This window comes from Apodemus sylvaticus, chromosome 7 (assembly GCF_947179515.1).
Source record: "Apodemus sylvaticus chromosome 7, mApoSyl1.1, whole genome shotgun sequence".
NCBI classification, from domain to species: Eukaryota; Metazoa; Chordata; class Mammalia; order Rodentia; family Muridae; genus Apodemus; species Apodemus sylvaticus.
This window is the reverse complement of record NC_067478.1, coordinates 120296320-120317109: the sequence shown is the minus strand read 5'-3', so window position 1 is coordinate 120317109 and position 20790 is coordinate 120296320. Positions and strand designations below refer to the sequence as shown.

Genomic DNA, 20790 nt, shown 5'->3' with positions numbered 1-20790 from the left:
GAATCCTTTAGGTCGCCTGTGCATAGTGAGTCTCCTCCTCCCCCTTTCAGGAAAAGAGTGTCTCAATTGGAAGCAAACAGCTACACAGCAGGTAGCCACTGCCTTTTCTGTCCTCCCCATCCCTCCCACCCCCTCATCCAGAGATTCCCGCATAGACTTCCCTTTTAAATATCACCGTTGTTTGTTCAGACTGCTACTTCCTAGCTACAAGGGAGGTAAGAAAATCTAGTTCTGACAAAGTCAACTATAATGCCACAACTAGCTTGAGCCAGTTTTAGTTTCTCCCGACTTCCATATCTTTACACACCACCACATCCCCCTTGGAGTCTAGTCGCTCTGAGCTTTCCAGCATGCCGGCTCTTCATTTAACCGCAGACTGTGTCGTAGTTGATCATTGTTTCGAGGCCCCACCCCTTGCTGGGATTCCTAAAGCACCCAGTCACTCCTGAGGCTTCCAGAATGCTGGGGTTGCAGGAGGGCCGCCTCTAGGGGCTCTACAGTCAGTGTGGTTGTATCTCTAGTACAGCTCAGCCAACATTCCAATACTGTCCTGTGGAGGAGTGCCCACCTCAGCCAGGTCCCACACGGAAAGCAGCTTTCAGAGCCCTTTCCTGGTTGGCTGATTACCTGGCTGGCTGGGTCACTGGCCGGACAATGGACGGATGGATGGACGGACAGACGGACGGATGGACGGATGGAGCATGACTGTCCATCTACTCCACCAGAGCCAGCCTGAGTCTCCCTAGCTGGCTCCCCTCACCCCTCACACCCCAGGCTGTCACTTGGCTTTCCTAAGTGCCTGCCCCCAATGTAACTTGAAGCCCTCAAATTGTCTCTTTGGGTCTCTGGGCAGCAGCCAGCACTAGCCCTCCCTCCTAGTCACCTCCCCGCGCTGAACCTTGAATTGATACACTGGGCGTGACCCTCAGGAAATTGCTCATTATTTGCCATTAGTGCCTCTGAGTGCGTGCCTTCCCATTATACCATATCTTTCCATATTCATAGTCCTTCCTTCTCTCACTGCTCCCTCCCTTCCTCTTCCCTTCCTCCTTTCTTCCCTCTCTCCTGGGAACTGGTTGAACCAGAGTACAACCTGCTCATCTGCCTCAGACGGAGCAGCTGCGGGAGCTGAGACGCGCTGAGCTGCGAGCAGTGCAGCCGAGCCACGGCCTAGGGGGCTAGGCTGGCGCGCTGCGCTGCGGGGCGCTGCTGAGGGCGAGCATTGGACCGGCCGCCTCCCCGAGGCCCATGCGGGGGCAATACAGTCCGCGGCTCGCTCATGAGGCCACCGCGATGCGGGGGGAGGACCCAAGGCATCCCGCTGGGGCTGCTCGCCTTCTGGGTGGCTGCCGCCCGCTGTCTGCAGAGTAAGTGCCTGATTGGGAGACCTCGCAGGTGGGAGCGACATGGCGGGCGGGAACAACGTCGCTGGAAGGAGCGACCCCTACGCTGCTGTCGGCAAGCTACAGAGGTGCGGACTAGGATCATTTCACCGTCTCCAGGCTGGCGGGGCGCAGCTGGAGAGTCCTAGGCCGAGCCAAGGCTCCCTCGGTGCCCTGGGCCGCGGTGGCTGCTGCTATCAAAGCAGGAAGCCGTCCTGGAGATAACTCGCTCCCTGCTGGGCCCTGGCCTTCTGGGCAGCAATTTTTATTTTCTTTCTGGAAATAACCAGGCTGCTAACCCCAGGGAGCTCACCGCCACCCTCTGGTGGTAGACCCTCCTTGGGTTTCCTAGGTCCTATGGTCCTCCCTTAACATGGTCCTGGGGTTCGCTGGAGCATGAGACCAGGGAAGGTGCCCCGTGAGGCAGCACTAGAAGCCCTGGAATGGCGAGTCGGGATGTGACACACACTGATCATCATCTATAGACACGAAAGATTATAGTGCAATTGTACTCTTGTTCAAGGACTAACATTATTACCATTCCCATCTTAAGGATCAGTCAATGGAGGTGCCTAGAGAGGGGCGACAGGAGTTGAGAGGGCTGGTGGGGAAAGCTGGCCTTCAGAAGCTCCTTTGTTACGGATTCTTGGGCTCTACAAGCTTCCTAACCATTTAGCCCACATAAAATGAGAGCCTCTTCTTCTGTGTTCCGTAAGTGCTGCAACTGAGGCACAGGAGGGCAACACTGCCGGGACAGGTGACTGACTACCTATCCAGTGTGCGGTGAGGCCGAGGCTCTACCAGTTTCTAGGTCTTTTCCTGGAAACCACCCTGCGCATTTGCAAGACTCAGGAAGACTGAACTGAGATGGGGGACTGTGGCTTCAGCAGCTGGGGGTGTGGCTCTGGTAGCTGGGGGTGTGGCTCCGGCAGCTGGGGGACTGGTCTTAGACCCTCGTTAGTCCATCAGGTAGGAATCTTGGCAATGAATGACCTTTCCCATTGGTTTCCAAGCCCCAAGCGCAAGTTTCTAGTCGCCATTCTTGCTCTTGGTACATCTGTCTGTCTGTGGTGTTCAGGGGGTAATATCCAGAGTCCGGCTTCTCCCTGCAGGAGGCAGGCCACAGTAGGTACAGGGGATGCTGTGGTTAACAGCTTTTCCTTCGCTGTGGCCTCTGGAGGAGGTAGGGGCTGCCTTCTGGGAACACTCAGAACTCAGATTTAGTAAATCAAAGGACTCTATGTGAAGCAAACCACACTGACCGGGTCGTAGCAGTTGGTTAGGAGCCCCCGTGACAGTGTGCTAAGGGGAATACAAGATGTCCCAGACATGTAAGTCTGTGGAGCAGGTGAAGGTTTGTGTCACCTGGCGACTGTCTCCTGCCCGGCTGTGGCTTCAGGAAGATCGGCACCGGCTGTTCTGATGAGGTTGAGTGTTTGCCCCTTTCCAACGGGAGCAGCCTTCTCACGTGGTGAGTGGGTGTGAGCCTGCCTGGCTGCGGCCTGCGCTGGAGGCCAACCCCAGTAATGTGGGGGGTGCCTCTCCTCTCCTCACCAGCTCCCTGCCTCCTCGGCCTCCTCAGCTTCTGCCAACGGCTTCAGTCTAGGGCTGGGGGATCGCTCAGTGACAGGTCTTTTCTAGCATGTGTTTGGCACCTAGCACTGTTGACAAGAAACCGTAAGTGTAAAAGAAGGAAGAAAATGAGAGCAAGAAGCCTCATTCCAAAAAAGCCTGTGTTACAACATGTCCCCAGACACAAAATCCCTGTGTGTGGAAGCTTCCGCTCTGTTTATGGTGGTGTTAGCGGCTAAACATATGCCCCAAATGCATTGGTTGAAACCTCTGATGTGGCATTATTCCCCACTGTGGTGAGACTAATGTCCTTATCAAAGAGAAATCAGAACTCTTCCTCTGCTGGTGAGGACACAGTGAGCAGTTTAACAGGCGGGAAGAGGGTGGTCGCTAAGCTACAAACCTCTTGTTAGCGAGAGCGCTCAGCAGGTAAAGGCACAAGGTGAGATGAGAGGACTGACTCTGTAAGCTCGTCCCGTGATGTCCACAGAGACCACGGCACCCAGGCACCCACAGACATGGCATGCACACAAATAAATAAGTACATGTAAAAATATTTTCAAAATAAATTTAAATAAAGTATGACTGTAGCTGTATTGGTAGGGTTGTATTAAATGCCTTGGACCTTGCACTTCCTGCTCTCCAGGACTGAGTGGGGGGTCAGGGGGGAATAAAGGCCTGAGCTTCAGCCATTCAGCCTGTAGACTCCCACAGCAGCCGGCTCTAGAGGACTGTACTGCCCTGGAGGACACCAGTGCGGAGCTGGTGCCATAAACGTGTAGAGCTGTAGGTGGCGCTATAGAGCCAGGTACTGGGTGGAGGCTGGGGACGTTTTCAGTGTGCTAGAAACTTGGGTTGGAAGGCAGGTTTGAGTGATGTCTGACAGAGAAATAAGGAGTGTTCTTGGACAGTGCAGAGAGAATTCCTGTAAAGTAACGAAGACATTGGCGCAGCTGCCTATGCGCTTCAGAGTTCTGAGGAAGTTAGAAGCTGACTGTGAGGCAGTTGCTTATTTAGCTGAGGAGATTTCTAAGCAAAGTGTTGGAAAAGGGGATTTGTCACTCCTGGCTACTCACAGCAAATCCAAGAGGAAATGATGGATTGGGCTGGGTGTGGTGGTGCATATGATCCCAGTACTCAGGAGGCCAGCCTGGTCTACATCATGAGCTCTAGGCCAACCCAGACTACAGAGTGGGACCATGTCTCAAAAACAAAACAAAACAAAAAACAAAAAAGTTGAATAACTAAACAAAAGAACCAGATCTTAAAGATTTGGCTGTAACCTGCCTGTAGTGTAAAATAATAATAATAAAGGTATATTAGGAAGAGAGCGGCAGGGGTATGGTAAACAGCCCTGATAAATATGGGTGTGAACGTAGACACTAGTCAGCCACCCCAACAGAAACACTGCCACTCTGAACTGAAGGGGCCAGGACAGAATGAAAGACTGTGGGTGTCTTAGTCCTGCTTGACTGACTCTCGGAGCTATGCAGCGGTAGACATGTTCTTCCAAACAGGAAGGAACCAGGACTGATTACGAGATTGTTAGGGCTGCCTTGGTTCAAAGGAGAGAGAAGAGGACATAGTTTCAGTGTCAACTGCTCCGACAGTGGACCCAGGCCACCAGTAAGAATGTTAGGGGTCACTTGAGTGTGTCAAAAGGCAAATCATCCAACAGAAGAATCTAGTCTTAACAGTGTGTCTGACTGCGCTGGGAACTATCACTGCCCCGGCTTCCCTTTGGGTTCTTTCCAATGAAATGATAATTTCCCTGTACAGGGCGGTCACGTCGTGTATTTTGGGATATGTCACTTCCATAGCTCCCAGTGCACAGCCAGAAAGAGCCTGGCTTCAGGATGACTTATCCCTAACATCTCACCCACATCTGCCTTAGGAGACTTTTAACTAAGACTTCAAAGTTAACTTTAGAGAAGATTCCAGAATGGGTTCATAATTTCAAGGCTAATGAGATAAGATAAATGTGGTTTTTATGTAGAACAGATATGAGTTTGGGAGACCAGAAATGGAAGATGTAGATTGAATGTATGCCCACAAACTTAGAAAAGATGAAAATCCAACTTCTCTCGGTTATGTTGGGATAGCAATGGTGACAACCCGAAAAAGCCAACATGAGAGATCTCCCTCATCAAGAACCACAGGTGCCTTTGACCTGGGCTTTCCTCCTGGAAAGTAAAAAATGAGGAAAAGTTTAGTCATGCTATTAAGATGGGGGTACATCCTGAGACTTGCATTATCAGCTGATCTCAATATGATGAGAACATCTTACAGGGGGCTCACAGAAACCAAAGTGTCTCTTGTGTCACCAGAGGGTCTACTCTCATGGGTCACAATCATGGATGTGGTCCATTACCTGGCATATGCCTGTGTTTACATAGATAGTGAAAATGTAGACGGAAGAGAGAATTGTTAAGTTCAGAGCATCAAAATAATTTTCTCTTTACTGATTCCCTAGCCTGCTAGATATCAGTCAGCTCTCTGGACACAGGGGACACAGAGATAGCAAAAAGGGTCAGACAGGGAGCAGCAGGCACAAAGCGCGCCTTGTCCACATGTCCAGCCAGTTGAGAATGCATGCTGGTCTTTCTTCCTGCTGAGGAATGCCACAGGTAGCTCAGGCCTGCCCCTTGCTGACCCAGGGAAGCCCTTCTGTGAAGAATCCCCAGATGGCAGAGAGAAGTCTTTGATGCTCAGTGCCAGCCTTGTAAGCTCTGAGTTCACAGGGCCAGGACAGTGAGGAAGGGGACTCAGTGCTCCCCCTGCAACTTGCTTATGAAGACAGGTGCAAAAACAAACAAACCTTTTGGGGAACTAGACTGACTGACTCATGGTGGTAAGCCGTACTGGCTGCTCTTCCAGAGCCTCAATTGCCAGCACTCACATGGTGGCTCGTAATCACCTGTAACTCCAGTTCTAAGGCAGGCTAGCTAATGGCCTCTTCTGACCTCCAGGGGCACCAGGTTGCACATGGGATGCGTACACATACATGAAGACAAAACACATAGCTGGGCAGTGGTGGCGCACGCCTTTAACCCCAGCACTTGGGAGGTAGAGGCAGGTGGATTTCTGAGTTCGAGGCCAGCCTGGTCTACAGAGTGAGTTCCAGGACAGCCAGGGCTACACAGAGAAACCCTGTCTCGGAAAAAAAAGAAGGAGGAGGAGGAGAAGGAGGAGGAGGAGGAGGAGGAGGAGGAAGAAGAAGAAGAAGAAGAAGAAGAAGAAGAAGAAGAAGAAGAAGAAGAAGAAGAAGAAGAAGAAAGAAGAAGAAGAAGAAGAAGAAGAAGACAAAACACTCACACACACAGTATACAATAAAGCAAATAAGTAATTTTTCAAAAGAAAGCTAGGTGCCTACTTCACACCAGTAAAACCAGCATTGCCAAGGGCAGGGACCAGACTATTGGTTCTGCCTTGGAGCTTCTCCAGCTAGTATGGCCAGGCAGAGCATGTTTCCTCTGGACGATGTCCATCAGTTTGGTCCTAGGGGACCAACTGGCCAAGAAGTACTCAGGTCTCTCCCACTTTCATTTCTTGGAACATCCGCCATTGTGTCTTGGAGTCTCGATTGCTGTGCGGTTTGAGTCACACAGACTTATAACAACTTTCCTGTGGGGTTTGGGGTAGGAAATCTGTTTTGCTTTGGTCTCACTTGTCTCAGAAGTTCTTGAACACTTACTGCCACTGGCCACCAGGAGCTGGACGTCCTGAGGGACCTCCTGGGAAAGTGTAATCCCAAGTGGGTGAGTTACACTGGCCCTGGGCATTGAGATTGGGGCTCAGTTTGGAGTGGGGAGGATTGTTTTAATGAGGAAGCCTTGAAGGCTAAGTAGGTGGGCAGAGAAAGCTGCAGGAATCCTGGGGAGCCTCCCGGCGCTGGCCCAGTGACTAGGAGATCATTCTTTAGCTATACTAGACTTTATGTTCCTGTGTTGTGAGTCTCCTGTTGCCTATGGGACAGCATGGTTCTTTCCCAGCTCGGTAAATCCATTGTGAGGAAACGTCACTTGCCAATCATGCTTCTCTCAGAACGTGTCCTGCCATTAAGCAACAAGGCCCATAGGTTCCTTTCTTGATGCTGGTTTCTAGGGGAGTCAAGTCCAGGGAGCCCCAGACCTGCCAAGCACTAGCCCAGTTCTCAGTGAGTCTACACTGACTTCCTCTTCCGCTCAACACCCTGCCAGTTAAGAAACTGGAGCTTGGGAAGCTCTTGGGGTCTTGGGTGGAAGTTGTTGGGATAAACCCGTGTGCTCGAGGAGGGAGATGTAGCTCTGGACACAAAACGCTGGTACCAGGACCCAACAGGAAGCTCTTTTTGTCTTCCCTCCTCTACAGACAACCTAAAGCAAAGCAGACCTCAGGCTAAGCCAAGGCCCGGAAGCAGAACCCCATCATCGCCTTCCCTCCCCCTCCATCCAGCCTTGGACATTCTTTGCGATGAGATTTCAGAGAGATTCTTGTGCTAGAATTATTTTCTCCTTTGTGTTAGAGGAGTTAGACACAGAGTAGAGGCTTGAGGTGAAGGTAGTGAGAGAAATTACCCTTCAGGGTATAAGGTATATTAGGGGAGTCATTGAATGACACAGATTCAATTTCAAATTGGACAAAAGGTGCTGTCAGAATCTCAGGTTTGGAGGCCTGGGTGTGAGGCAGTCCCATACATAATGGTTGGTATGCAGCCCCACAGCATGTGCATGTGGCTGGGCTGCCTATGCTTCCCACAGGGCAGAGGAAAGGGGGATAGCCTCAGCAAGGCTACAGCAGACATTTCCTGTCAGCTCCCCACACCTGCACCTGGAAAAGGCGCAGCGGGTGTGGCCTGATATGTAAGGTGACAACTCCTGATATAACAGGGTTAAAGTTCAATTCAGTTCTGCCGCCCCAGAGAACTGGCCTGGCTGACAGAACAGGTCACATTTAGGACAGTCCTTGAAGAGAGAAAATGGCCCTGAGGCCAGGGAGTGGCAAGTTGAGCTGAGCTAAGGAGATAAAGCCCACTGGGGCGCGGCCCGTAGTTTGGGGTGATTGGAGTGGAGGGTGAAGAGGACTCACGGGAGACAGAGGTGGAAGAGAAAGCGGAAACCAGCCTTGAGGCCTTTCAGAATCCAGGAGATTTGCACTTGGGAAACGAAATACTCAGGACTCCTGAGGCAAAAGCCAGAGAGGCAATAAATACTTCTGGCCTCCTGCCGCCTTCCAGAGCTGGACCACTAGTCACTCTGAATGGAACTTAAAGCTGAGGTGTGGGCGGCTTGTAAAGGACTCTGCTCCAGGCCCCTCCCGCTTCGTGGGTTGCTGCCAATCTCTGGTGTTCCTTGGCTTGAGCACCGGGATCTCTGCCTCCACCTGCCCTCACAGGACGATGTCTCTCTGGATCCAAACCTCTCTTTATAAAAAGACAGCGGGTCAACTGTGTCCAAGCCAATTGAGCCCACTCTGGTGACCTCATTCTGACTTGATGGCGTCTGTAAATGTACAGTCTCTAAAGATCACATACAGGCTCGGATGCCATCATATCTCTGGGGGACACCATTTAAACTTTAACAGGCAGACAACAAGGTGGGACCTCTGGGTAGGACACAAGTCTTAGCAAACTTTTCCGGTGTAGCCTGGAACTCCCATCAGCCCTTGCCAGGTCTGTGGTCACTTGCTGCTCCACATCTTCAAATTACTTCTGATGGAGTCTAGGAACATACTTTTTTAATCCACCAGATGAACTTCACACCTATGCCACATGAGTGTCATGGATGGAATCAGAGCAGCCCTGGATGAAAGGCAAAGGAAGCCCCTGGAATTGATTGTTCCTGGTGGTCCAGGTTTTTTCTCTGTGAAGTGGTTTTCTTTGACTCACTGCCAGGCCATAAGGATCCCCAGTTACCACTTTGGAGGTGTCAGCTGAGCGTGCTGGGGGGATTTGTGGTCTCCCCACGGGGGTGGGGAGGTGGGGGGATCAGCCACAGCAGCTGGGTACTTCAGCAAAATGTAGTCCACACGAACCAGCTGTCAGTGTGGGAAGTGCCAGCTGAGGGCACCAAACAGTGTGGGCTTGAACAAGATAGTGGGACCTGGGAACCAACCCACAGATGGGACGGAGGGGTCCATATGCTAACCTGAAGAGGACAGGCTGGAGATGGACAGTTGCCAGGGTGCCTGCCCCACATACAGAACCCTTGGGTCAACCTCTCCCTCAGTATAAAGGGGCCATGGTGATAGAAGACTATAATCTCTGCAGCACAGAGGCAGAGGCAGGAAGGTACAGAGTTCAAGGTATATAGTGATTTGAAGGCGAGAAGGATAAGGCATTCAAAGCATGTCTCAAAAAAGCAGGGATGGGAGGAGCCAAAGCAAGTCGGAACATATGAGCTTTTTCAAGAAGCAAACTATGGAACTGAAATGTCAGTCAAGAAATAACCTCAGCCGGGTATGGTGGCACACACCTGTAATCCCAGCACTTGGGGAGGCAGAGGCAGGCAGATTTCTGAGTTCGAGCCCAGCCTGGTCTACAGAGTGAGTTCCAGGACAGCCGGGGCTACACAGAGAACCCTGTCTAAAACTAAAACTAAAAACTAAAAAAAGAAAAGAAATAACCTAGGTGTTAGGAGCAGACTGTTATGCGTGGCTGTCTGAATAGCTTTATTCCTTCTGTAATGTTTCCTGTAAAAGTTTCTTTTATTCACCTGCTCTAATTGTCCTCTTGGAGGCTTACTGCCTCTGTCTGCTAACCTAGGCCTAGTCCTGGAAGCTTCTAGCCTCCCTTCAATCTAATCTAGGCCTAGAATGTTTTCAGCCTCTAAGATTTGTTGCTGAATAAGCTCACCCTTCCTACTTCTTCCTGATCTCTGGCTGGCAGATTCAACTCAGCTGTTCTGACTCAAACTCCTCTCCAAGCTGACTGGTTCAATGGCCAACTCCTCTCCAAACTGACTGATTCAATCCGGCTTCTCTTGGCTTCTCCTGAATTGTTGTGCTCAGCCTCAAACTAATCTGGCAATTTGTTCTAATGTTCTGGCTCCTTCTCATTGTCTGGCTAGTTCTGTCTTCACTTGTGTATAGCTTGTTTTCTGTCTGCATCCTGTCTCTGAACAACTGTCCCAGTAAAAACATTATGAAATATAATGAGATAAGGGAATTCCTGGCAGGCCTATGCCAAGGTGTGCCCCTGAATACTTATGTCATGCAGCAGATCTGGTATAAAGGGGATTTGTTGGGGGAAGGGAGAGGCATGAGGACCTGGAGAAGGGGTAGAGGCAGACAGATGGGAGCCAAGTCAGAGGGTAGAGAAGTTTGGGGGGGCACAGAGAAGGACAGAAAGGGGGGGAGAGAGAACGCGAGAGAGAGACACGGGGGGTGGGTGGTGTAAGACCTGAAAAAACCGAGGGTGCCCCACGTCTCGGAAGGCAACACCCATATCACTTGCGAGAAACGATCTTGATGCAATAAACGAGGATTTTTATTCCAGAGCTCTGGGGTCCACAGACGTATACTGTGCAGGGGTAGAGAACTGTGGACCGAATGCCGAATTGGGACAGCTTTTATAAGTTTACAACAAAGCCCCCAAATCACAAACCAATCATTCCTTAGCATCGAGAGCCCGCAATTAGTTTCTTATTTTCTTGGAGGTCTATAGCTGCGGGAACTCCTGGGTGGGGGTAATGGCATAAGCAATTTACAGAAGCAAGATAAGCAGATAATTAGCTCATTTCCAGTTACCTTACAAGGCCAGGGTCACCTATTCAAGGCCTTTTTGCCTAGCTCTTAACAAAGGGCGGGCTCTGGAATGCGACCTTTTACCTAGTTTCTGACAAAGAGCACAAAGAGAGGGCTCTGGAATATGAAGTGTTTGGGGCTCCTTAGAAGGCTGGAGTTAGAGCTTCTTTGGAGTGATGAAACTCCATTTTAAACTTCTGACTTCTTGGGGTCATTAGAGAGTTAGGCTGTATTTTCTATCCTTTCATTGACAATCCTTTCATACGCAGCTCACACCTGGTGGCGGTGGCCGGTGGTAAGGTAAGCCTTCGCTGGGTCCCTGGGAGGAGCCTAGTGGAATTCCCTCTAAGTCAACAAAACCTATCTCCTCTCTCCTTCTTCCTCTCTGCACTGCTCTGTCTTCAGTCGCTTCCCTTTCCTAGTCTGTCAGATCTTTCTGATTCATCACTCTGTCCGCCCCACAGTTAGACATCACTTTCAAACATGGGTGCTTCCTTCTACAAACTAACTTTACTTTCATTATTTGAGATTACTCAATAATAGTACTCATGTGTGTACTAAGGGCTGAGCCACATCACAACTGAACCAGGTTTTCTCAGTAAATAACACAATCTCAGTTTTTACAGTGTGATCAAATATCCTGTAACAGCTTCAAACATGTGCCAGCGTGAGCTGATGGGCAGAATGGGATTGTAACTAAGATGGCGGCAGTCGTGTTAAGCTAGATCCTCTACTGGGGTCTTCTGCACTGTGTGTCATCCCTGTCTTCACAACTGGCATTTGCCCCTTTGCCTCCCCCCCCCCCTTTGCTTCATCTGGCAGAGTCCTTCACTCCCAGCCCTGTTCCTGTGAGTAAGGCATGCCCTGGCAGAAGAGAGCACAGCTGACCTCTTCTGTAAAGCTGATGAGTGTTCTTGTGAGGGTCAGGAACAGAAGTTTGCCTGTTCTATTGAAAGGATAGAAAATACAGCCTAACGCTCTAATGACCCCAAGAAGTCAGAAGTTTAAGATGGAGTTTCTTCACTCCAAAGAAGCTCTAACTCCAGTCTTCTAAGGAGCTCCCAACACTTCATATTCCAGAGCCCGCTCTTTGTTAGAAACTAGGTGAAAGGTCACATTCCAGAGCCTGCCCTTTGTTAAGAGCTAGGCTAAAGGCCTAGATCCTGGCCCAGTAAGGTAACTGGAAATGAGCTAACTATCTGCTTATCTTGCTTCTGCTTACGCCATTACCCCCACCCAGGAATTCTCGCAGCTATAGACCTCATAGAAAATAGGAAACTAATTGGTCCACAGAGTGCAGGCTCCGATAATTTAAACTGATTGGCCTAAAACTATGGAGTAGTACAAATTGATTGGCTCGCACTACAAGGGCTCTCGATGCTAAGGAATGATTGGTTTGTGATTTGGAGGTTTTGTTGTAAACTTATAAAAGCTGTCCCAATTCTGCACTTGGGGTCCCACAGTCCTCTACCCCTGCATGGTGTACGACTGTGGACCCCAGAGCCTCTTGCTTATTGCATCAAGACTGTTTCTCCCGAGTGATATGGGTGTCACCTTCTGAGGCATGGGCACTGGGGTTTTTTTCGGGTCTTACACTCTCTGTTTTAAAAGCTGTGGAGGTTTTGCCAGGCATGGTGGTGAGTTCCAAGCCAACTGGGGCGGCGTAATAAAACCCTGACTCAAAAGTGGGGACACGGATTGGATATTTTTCCTGGTGTATTTGCCATAGTCTGAGGTGCCCAGCACAGTGTCTTCCTAGTGGCATCCTTGTAGGCAGGACTTCCTGCGTCCCTGCCTACCACTTACACTTTACTTCTTGGAGCATAGAGTCCGGGGTTTGGCAATTGCAGCTTTGCTTTGATTCCTCCTAACAGGCCAGACCTGTGAAGTGACTATAGCCATTACCTCAGTCACATTACAGATGAGGAGCAGAGGCCTAGGCTGTGGATTAGCCATAACTCGGCCAAAGTCACAGCAGTAACGAAGAGCAGGCTGGCACTGGAACCTACCTCTGCTGCCTCATCTCCTTCCAAGGCCTGGATTTCCTGATGGGATTCCCCGGGCTGTCTCCATGTATGGCCACCATCTGCAAGAAGGCAAGACTCTGGACTCTGTGGGGATAGCATGTAGGAGCAGGGGGATGCCTGCTTGTATCCACACAGGGCTCATTGCTTAGTTAAGTCATAACTAGGGAGGCAAGCTGGGTCCTGAAGTTCAGCCACGGGAGCCTGAGCTCCAATTTTTTCCAGCTTGGCCTAGTCCTGCATTCTGCACAACACTCCTGCAGGCCAGCTGCATAACCCACTAAGGGGAGGCCACCACTCAGTAAGGCCTGTCCATGTGCCAGTGTGCTGTGGGATTCTTGGGGTACAACCTAGACCAAGCAGGCTAGACTACAAGCTAAAGGGAGAGGGGTGTTCAGTAGTCACACCGTGAGGATGGACACAGCTGAGAGCTACTGAGGTGACAGAAAGGCGCCTTGGGAGAAGCTGGCCTAGGCTTTCGGAGCTTTCACCATAATGCTATGAACAGCTTCTGTACACACCCCAACCACTCAATGTTATCAACGTTCTTTATCTTTGCTGATCTGATAGCGGCTGGAGTCATTGAACTTTGGACTGTGAAATGGGTCTGATGCCCATAGATGCTATTCATAGGCTGAGAAGGTTTGCTATTTTAGAGTGACTTTTCTTATTGGGATACAAACTTTGAGCTTTGTTGAAGGGGGACATCCAGGTAGCCAGCGTGGAAGGCTATCTCTGTCCAGAGATGGATGATAGTAGGTAGAAGACTGATAGGTTACAGGTAGAGGATATAGAAATGAGGATAGTAGATCAACAGATAGAGGAGAGATAAATAATTATAAATAGATAACAAACAACAAATACTAACTGGTGATAGACCATAGTCACCTACATACATACATGCTTAGATGCTGGATAGATAATAGGTAGATAGATAAACAAACACGTAGATACACACACACATACACACACACAGATAGATAGATAGATAGATAGATAGATAGATAGATAGATAGATAGATATAGATATAGATATATATAATATAGACATACAGGTAGACAGCTTGTAAAGTGCACCAAGCATAGAAACCCTAGATTTTAGGCTGGTGAGAGAGCTCAGCAGGTAAAAGCAGTCTGTGCGAGCTAGAGGGCCTGAATGTGATGCCCAGAGCCAACTTACACACACACATTCTTTCTCTCTCTCTCTCTCTCACACACACACACATACACACACACATTATCTCTCTCTCTCTCTCTCACACACACACATTCTCTTTAACACACACACATTCTCTCTCACACACACATACACATGCACATATACATACACTCACACACTCACATGCACACAAATAAACCCTTCCTTCCAGGCCTGCCCTCCCACACACTGTTGTTCGATGACCTAACTTCCACCTCGGAGCAGCTGCTCTCAGGGAGGAAAGGCTGGCAGGTCGCATGGTCACTCACATATTCATTGACTCAACAGACATTGATGGGTCGCCACCGGGTACCCGCATGGTGCTGAGTCCAGGAGTCCAGCCTCCAAGGCTGACCTGGAATTTGACCTCAGTGTTCTTATTTATTCCAGGAGCCTAAACTCTGCCCTGGGCTCTTTGTTAAAGGATAACTAACTGTATCCCACGGGCCTCAGAGAGAATGGCCAGCAGTCATGGGTGGTCCCTAGCGAGCTGAAGTGCTCCAACCCTGAACAACTTCTGTGGTGAAGGGCAGCTTCCTGAGGGAGCCATGAGACCTGGCAGAGGCGGCTTCCAGCAGTCCTGTGAGGAAAAGTCCTGGCAGAGGTGGCGAGCCGTGCTCTTTGCATTCCCATCTGAGAGGGAGGTTGGCCAGGAAGAGCTTACACTTGGAGAGACTGAGATCCATCTGCGCATAGCCAGGCCAGGCTTCGGTCCCAAAGGTGGTCGTGTGGCCACCGCAAGTGGGAGAGCACGGATTCGGGGAAACCCCACAGCTCTGGGCGGCCTCCTTTGTTCTGCATGTCAGAGCGCTTGTGCTGACCCTCAGAGGGCACCAGCAGGGCCTCGGGCCACACTCATCCATGTTTCTCATTCTTTGGCTTTGAAACATGAGGGTCCTTGTTAAAATATAATCGGTTCAAAAAAGCCCTGGAAAACCAACTTAAAGAACATTTAACAGACCCGAAGAAGCTTCCATTTGGGCCAAATGTAAGTTAAGTTGTAAGATGTTTTCCATGATAATAGAGTATGCCGGAAGCAGTTCAAAGAAATAAATCCACATGTCTACAGGAACACTAAGAACACACTCACTCGCCCCTCTTGAATCTCAGACACAGGCTCCCTAAGTAGCTCTGACTGGCCCAGGACTTGTGCAGTAGCTCAGGCTAGCCTGAAGTTTCCCATGCTTTTGCCTCGCTTTGTTAAATTCTGGGAATATAGGCCACCATGCTCATCCTATGAAATAGCTTTCATTTTGCACTGGGCTGGGGGGACATGCGCATCGCATTGCATATATGAGGTCAGACTCTTCTATCTTGTTTGAGACAGGTCTTCTTGAGAAATAGCTTTAATTTTTTTTAACAGAATAGTACCAGCTGATATATTTAGAAGAAAGGAGGAATTTAATACATCATGGGATTACAGATGTAGCCATCTATGAAGTGGCTAACAAGGGTGAGGTGCAGCGGTGAATGCCAAAACCTCCAAATGCACCCAAGTTTCCCAACAAGGTGACCATGTGGTCTCTATAGGAAAGGGAACATGCCAGTCACAACTTAACTCCCACTTAAGTCCCCAGCCACCCAACAGACTTCTAATGTTGGACTTCTGCGCTGCTGCACCCAAGGAGCACAGACAGGGAGGCAGGGTGTGGGAGGGTCAGAATTTTTACCCCTTCTGGGTGAGCTGCCCTGTGAGCATCTGTGTGCTTAGCTCTCCAGAACACTGTCCTTTCGGGGTTTGCATAGGACTCTCCACGCGGGCGTGGATGAAGGCACAGACCACTGGGGGCAGGAGAGAGCGAGAGCGACAAACCTATCACTGATAGGTGTGTCAGCCCCCTCCGCTCCCTGGAGGCTGGAAGAGGCTCTCCAAGCTCCAGCATCCCAGGCACTCCCTGCTTTTCCTGGTCACCAGTCCCATTCCTGAAGATACCTAGGCATGGCTGGCCACCAATTGTGTCATGGGTACACAAAGAGGCTCTCTGTCACTCCCGTCGCTCTGGAGGGTCGGGGCTTTAGGAGCCGAGTGACGGGACATGGTGGCAGAAGTCAGATGTTCATTCTTGCATGCTAATGTTAGAGAGAGAGGGTATATGCACTCCTGTCACTTGACACTCTAGAAAGCCTCTGCTGCCATTTTAAGAGTTCCTTTCACCACTGTGTTTCCTTATGTTGGGTGGGAAAGGTGTGCATGCTCAATGGACAACTGAAGGAACCAGTTCTCTCCCACCGTGCGGGCGTCAGGGACTGGGCTCGGGCCATCAGCAGGCTTGGTGACAAGCTCCCTAGCCCACTGAAGCCATCTCAGTGGCCCTCCTACCCACCTTTTTAAAGCACGAGATCCCTTGCCCTGCTTTAGTTCCCCAGCCACCCCAGGGAATGGATACACAGATACTGGTGTCAGTCAGTGGTAGAGGACAAGAGAAAAGGGTCTGGAAACATTACGTGTTGGGTTACGTACAGCCGACAGGGTGGACCCAGGGCCGCCGGGCGCCCGAAGGTGAGGGAGCTAAGCAGGAAGGATAGGTGGGAACTAAAGGGCCTTAGTCAGGGTTTCCCCTGCTGTGCTAGAACACCGTGACCAGAAGCAGCTGACGAAGCAGAGGGCCTACGTCACTCACTTCCACATCACAGTCCGCCTCCGAAGGAAGCCGGGGCAGGAGCTCAAGGCAGGAACCTGGAGGCAGGAGCTGAGGCACAGGCGAACCCTGTTTACCTGCAAGGCCATGGCTTGCGCAAACACCTGCTTTCTTCTACGCTCCAGGACCCTTCCAGAGGTGACACCACCAACAGTGGCTGGGCCCTCCCACATCAATCATAAATCAAGACAATGTACTCCAGGCTTGCCCACCGTCTCACATGATGGGGGGGATTTCCTCAATTGAGACTCACCCTTCTCAGTGACTGAACGGTCTGTCAAGTTAAGGTTGAACTAGGCAGCAGCCCTCCCCTCCCGTCGCTAGCCTTCCCGTATGTGGGAGCACCTGTCACACCACTCTGTCCCGTCTACTGCCAGCCACTGACCTCCTAGTTGAGCCATAATATAAATGTTTGAGCTTTGAAGTCAGTCACCCATGTGCAAACCTCAGTCCTGCAGAGTGACCCTGGGCAGGCTTTTCAGTCATAATGAGCCTGAGGCTTCACCACTGATTAACTGGCAATGGATTATGGGAGACTTCAGTAGTGTAGGGTCTGTGCATGGTGTGCACTGTGTGACACGGTACCTATTTAGTACTTGTGAAACACACCTGTTCAACAGAGGCACCACGGTTCCCTTACACACTCGGCAGACATCTCTGCTTTATCCAACCCCATAGCCACACCCAACTGGTCACTGTGCTCAGGCCCAGGTACTTCCTAGCGTGTTGTAAATCACCCTGATCTTTTAAATTCCCCGTCTCTCTCTTTCAGTAACCGCCTGGCAGCCTCTCTTGTTCCCATGATGCCTGAGTCCCTGGCACTGTCAGTCTGGACTCCAGCCCAGTTCTCTAGCTTTTCATCCCGAGCCCCACCCAGTGTCCCTTGCCTTCCAGTCACCGTGCCCACCCTCAGGACAGATGCCAGAGCTCCTTTCGCCTCTGCCAGAAATGTCTGCTTTGTATTTTCCTTCACAGTTACTACTTCCTCTTGCTTGTTCATTGGGTCTGAGCTCAAATGTGATTTCCTCAGAGAAGTCTTCCCAAACCATCGTGTACCCGCCTTCACTGCTCACAGTTATCCTAGCTTATCGCCAGTGCACTGGCCACTACCGAGCATCAGGCTGTTCTGTCCACTGGTCCCTAGTGCTCCGCCCCTCGCTGACTATAGAACAGCGCTGTCTGTTCGCCTGGCTTGTGAGTACTATAGGTGTTCAGTGCATGCTCATGAAGAAACTGGTTGGCAAGTAGATTCAACCGCAGATTCATGTGTGCCTACAGGTCAGGGTGTGTCACTGTACATCCCACAGTCAGTCATCAACGCCACCGTCCAAGAAGACATCCTGCTGTCAGTGGACTACATCTGCCACGGCGTGCCCACGATTGAGTGGAAGTACACACCTAACTGGGGTGTGCAGAAGATCGTGGAGTGGAAACCAGGGACCCCAGCCAATGTCTCCCAAAGCCACAGAGACAGAGTCTGCACCTTTGACAATGGCTCCATACGGCTTTTCAGTGTGGGTGTGAGGGATTCTGGCTACTACATCATCACTGTCACAGAGCACCTGGGCAGCAGCCAGTCTGGCACCATCTTGCTGCACGTGTCAGGTAAGAGAGCCCCAGGGCTCCCTGAGCTGCAGGCACAGGTGGGTGACACTGTAGCCTTAAGAGAGACCTTGCTTCCCTCCTGTCCCACCCCAGAGATCCGCTATGAAGACCTCCACTTCGTTGCTGTCTTCTTCGCTCTGCTTGCTGCTGTAGCTGTGGTATTGATCAGTCTCATGTGGGTCTGCAACCAGTGTGCGTACAAATTCCACAGGGACAGGAGGTACAAACTCAAAGGTAACGCTCTGGGCCGGGTGGTAATCCCTTCACACTTTTGAGGTCGGAGGTGGCTCCTGTTACCTCATTCACACTAAAAAGCCACCGTGCGGCAGATTTTCAACCCCTTGTTGAATGTTTGCATGCATGCGTGCGTGTGTGTGTGTGTGTGTGTGTGTGTGTGTGTGTGTGTAAGTCAGAGGTCAATATTGGGTGTCTTCCTCAAGCACACTCCACCCCTGATTTTTGAAGCAGAATTTCTCTCTGACCTGGAGATCACTGATTGGCTAGACTGGGTGGCCAATAATCCCCGGAATCTGCCTGTTTCCATCCACACCCTGAGCACGGGGATTACAGACGTAGTTATGTGAGTTCTGGGGCTCTGAATTTAGGTCTGTACGATCATGCATTTAACCAAAAGGAGCTGCCCTTGACTTGTCTTCTGCTTTGCAGAAAGCACCACTGAGGAGATTGAGCTGAAAGATGTTGAGTGTTAGCCAAGACTGTGCCCAATTACATTGCTACCTCAAGAGAACAACAGTATTTTCGAGTCCAAGGAACAAACCGAGCCAATCCCTGCTGCAGCATCCACACCCCTTTCCTGATGAGACAGCTGGAAGAGAAGAAAGCTGACTGGGATCTGGAGGTGACGGCTTGCTTATAGAAGCAAGTTCTAGGGCTTACCTGTAGCTCACAGATACGTCTGAGGCTTCCGACCAGGAACTCTTCCTTGGTTGCAGGTTCAGGGCCATGCTGACCCTTAACACAGGCAGGTACCCGCTACCACTCTAAATGCAGGCTGCAGCCCCACAGCGCTCTGCTGAAGAGTTCCTGTCTCCAGAGCCAGCGATCTGCAGAGGGGCTGACATGCAGCTAGGACTGGAGCACGTGTTCTGCTCCTTTGTGCTCCTGTCTGATGTGCAAACTGTGGCACCCCCATCCTCCTCCTCCCCATTCTACATCCCATACATGAGCAAGCCTGAGGCTCTGAGGAGGTGGAGTGAACTGTACCTCATGGGGAGCAGCCGAGTGCCCGAGGGAACCAGCTTGGGGCACAGAGAGCAGAAGACATCCATCGTCCATCTCACCCTCCCTCATACGAAGTAGCCTGAAATTGCGTTACTACAGATGATGTGGCTTACGCTGACCAGGGGTAGTGCAACAGGAAACTCTGCAAGGCGTCATCCAGCTTCATCCTTCAAGTCCCAGTCAGATCCCGGGCAGGGGAGATGCGGTATTCACCTACCTCATATGGCATCAGGGGAAGCCAGTATTAGCCTAGATCTCTCAGAGGAATTGAGAAAAGCACACGAGATGGCTCAGCCCTTAAAGACTAGGCTCACAACCAAAAATGGGAGAGAAGCATGCGAGTCATTGAAGGAAAGTAGAGAAAGTGCAGTATCACATAACGAAGGTTAAAATGCCTTGGGGTGGGGCTAGAGAGAGGTTCAGTACCTAGGAGCCCTTGCTGTTCTTACAGAAGACCCTGATTCAATTCCATGCAGCAACATGGTAGCGCATAACCTTCTCTAACTCCAGTTCCCTCTTCTGGCCCCCATGGGTACTGCATGCACACAGTGCACACATATATGTGAAGGCAAAGCATTCACACACGTGAAATAAAATTTTAAAATTAAATCTAAGCAAGTTTGTTTTTCCAGGGCCCTGGATTACCAGGGCTCCAGCTGAGCTTGGGGGTTGGGTCTCTGTTGGCCTTGGTTTACAGCGTCTCAGACTACTGTCAGGGTTACCTGAAGGGTCTTCCCAGCTTGTTTGTCAAGCTCTAGCTGCAAGCATACACTCCCTTCCTGCTTCTGATGCACAGCTGCAGCTCAAAGCTACCACACGCCACCTCTGATGGAAGCTGAGGTGAGCGGTTGTGTGCAGGGCCTGGGCTGCAGGTCCACGCATAGGAAGGTAAAAGTGGACTAGAATATTCCTTTTTTTTTTTTTTCCCTTTCAGGTCCCCAATGCTCATATCTTTTTTATTTCCCGCAAGGCAGGTAAGGAATTGTTGCTAAAACCCCTTTTCTTGGGGCAACAAAAACATTGGCTACCTTTCCTTGGGTCCCAACCACAAACCAAGGTGCAACAACCTATTTGTTGTAGACAGAAGACCATTTTGAAATGTGTGCTTCCAGAATTTTTTTTTTAACCATGGGCACTTTTTTTTAAAAAAAAATATTTTATGTATATGAGTATACTGTAGCTGTCTTCAGACACACCAGAAGATGGCATAGGATCCCATTACAGATGGTTGTGAGCCACCATGTGGTTGCTGGGAATTGAACTCAGGACCTCTGGAAGAGCAGTCAGTGCTCTTAACTGCTGCGCCATCTCTCCAACCCCTACTTCCAGAATTCTGACTGTAGTTCTAGAATCCTGGCTCCCTCTGGAAAGGGTGGAGACAAGGAGATTGCCATGCCAGTCAGTGG

The 20790-nt window shown here is 50.4% G+C and overlaps 1 protein-coding gene across 1 annotated transcript; it reads left to right on the top strand.

Moving 5' to 3' along the window:
• The first annotated feature begins 991 nt into the window (after positions 1-991).
• Positions 992-19998, top strand: Vstm5 (V-set and transmembrane domain containing 5). Its single transcript, XM_052189729.1, has 4 exons — positions 992-1367; positions 17816-18142; positions 18236-18376; positions 18809-19998. Exons 1-4 carry the CDS (start codon positions 1280-1282, stop codon positions 18850-18852), a joined length of 600 nt encoding a protein of 199 aa, XP_052045689.1. The 5' UTR covers positions 992-1279; the 3' UTR covers positions 18853-19998.
• The last annotated feature ends 792 nt before the right edge of the window (positions 19999-20790 follow it).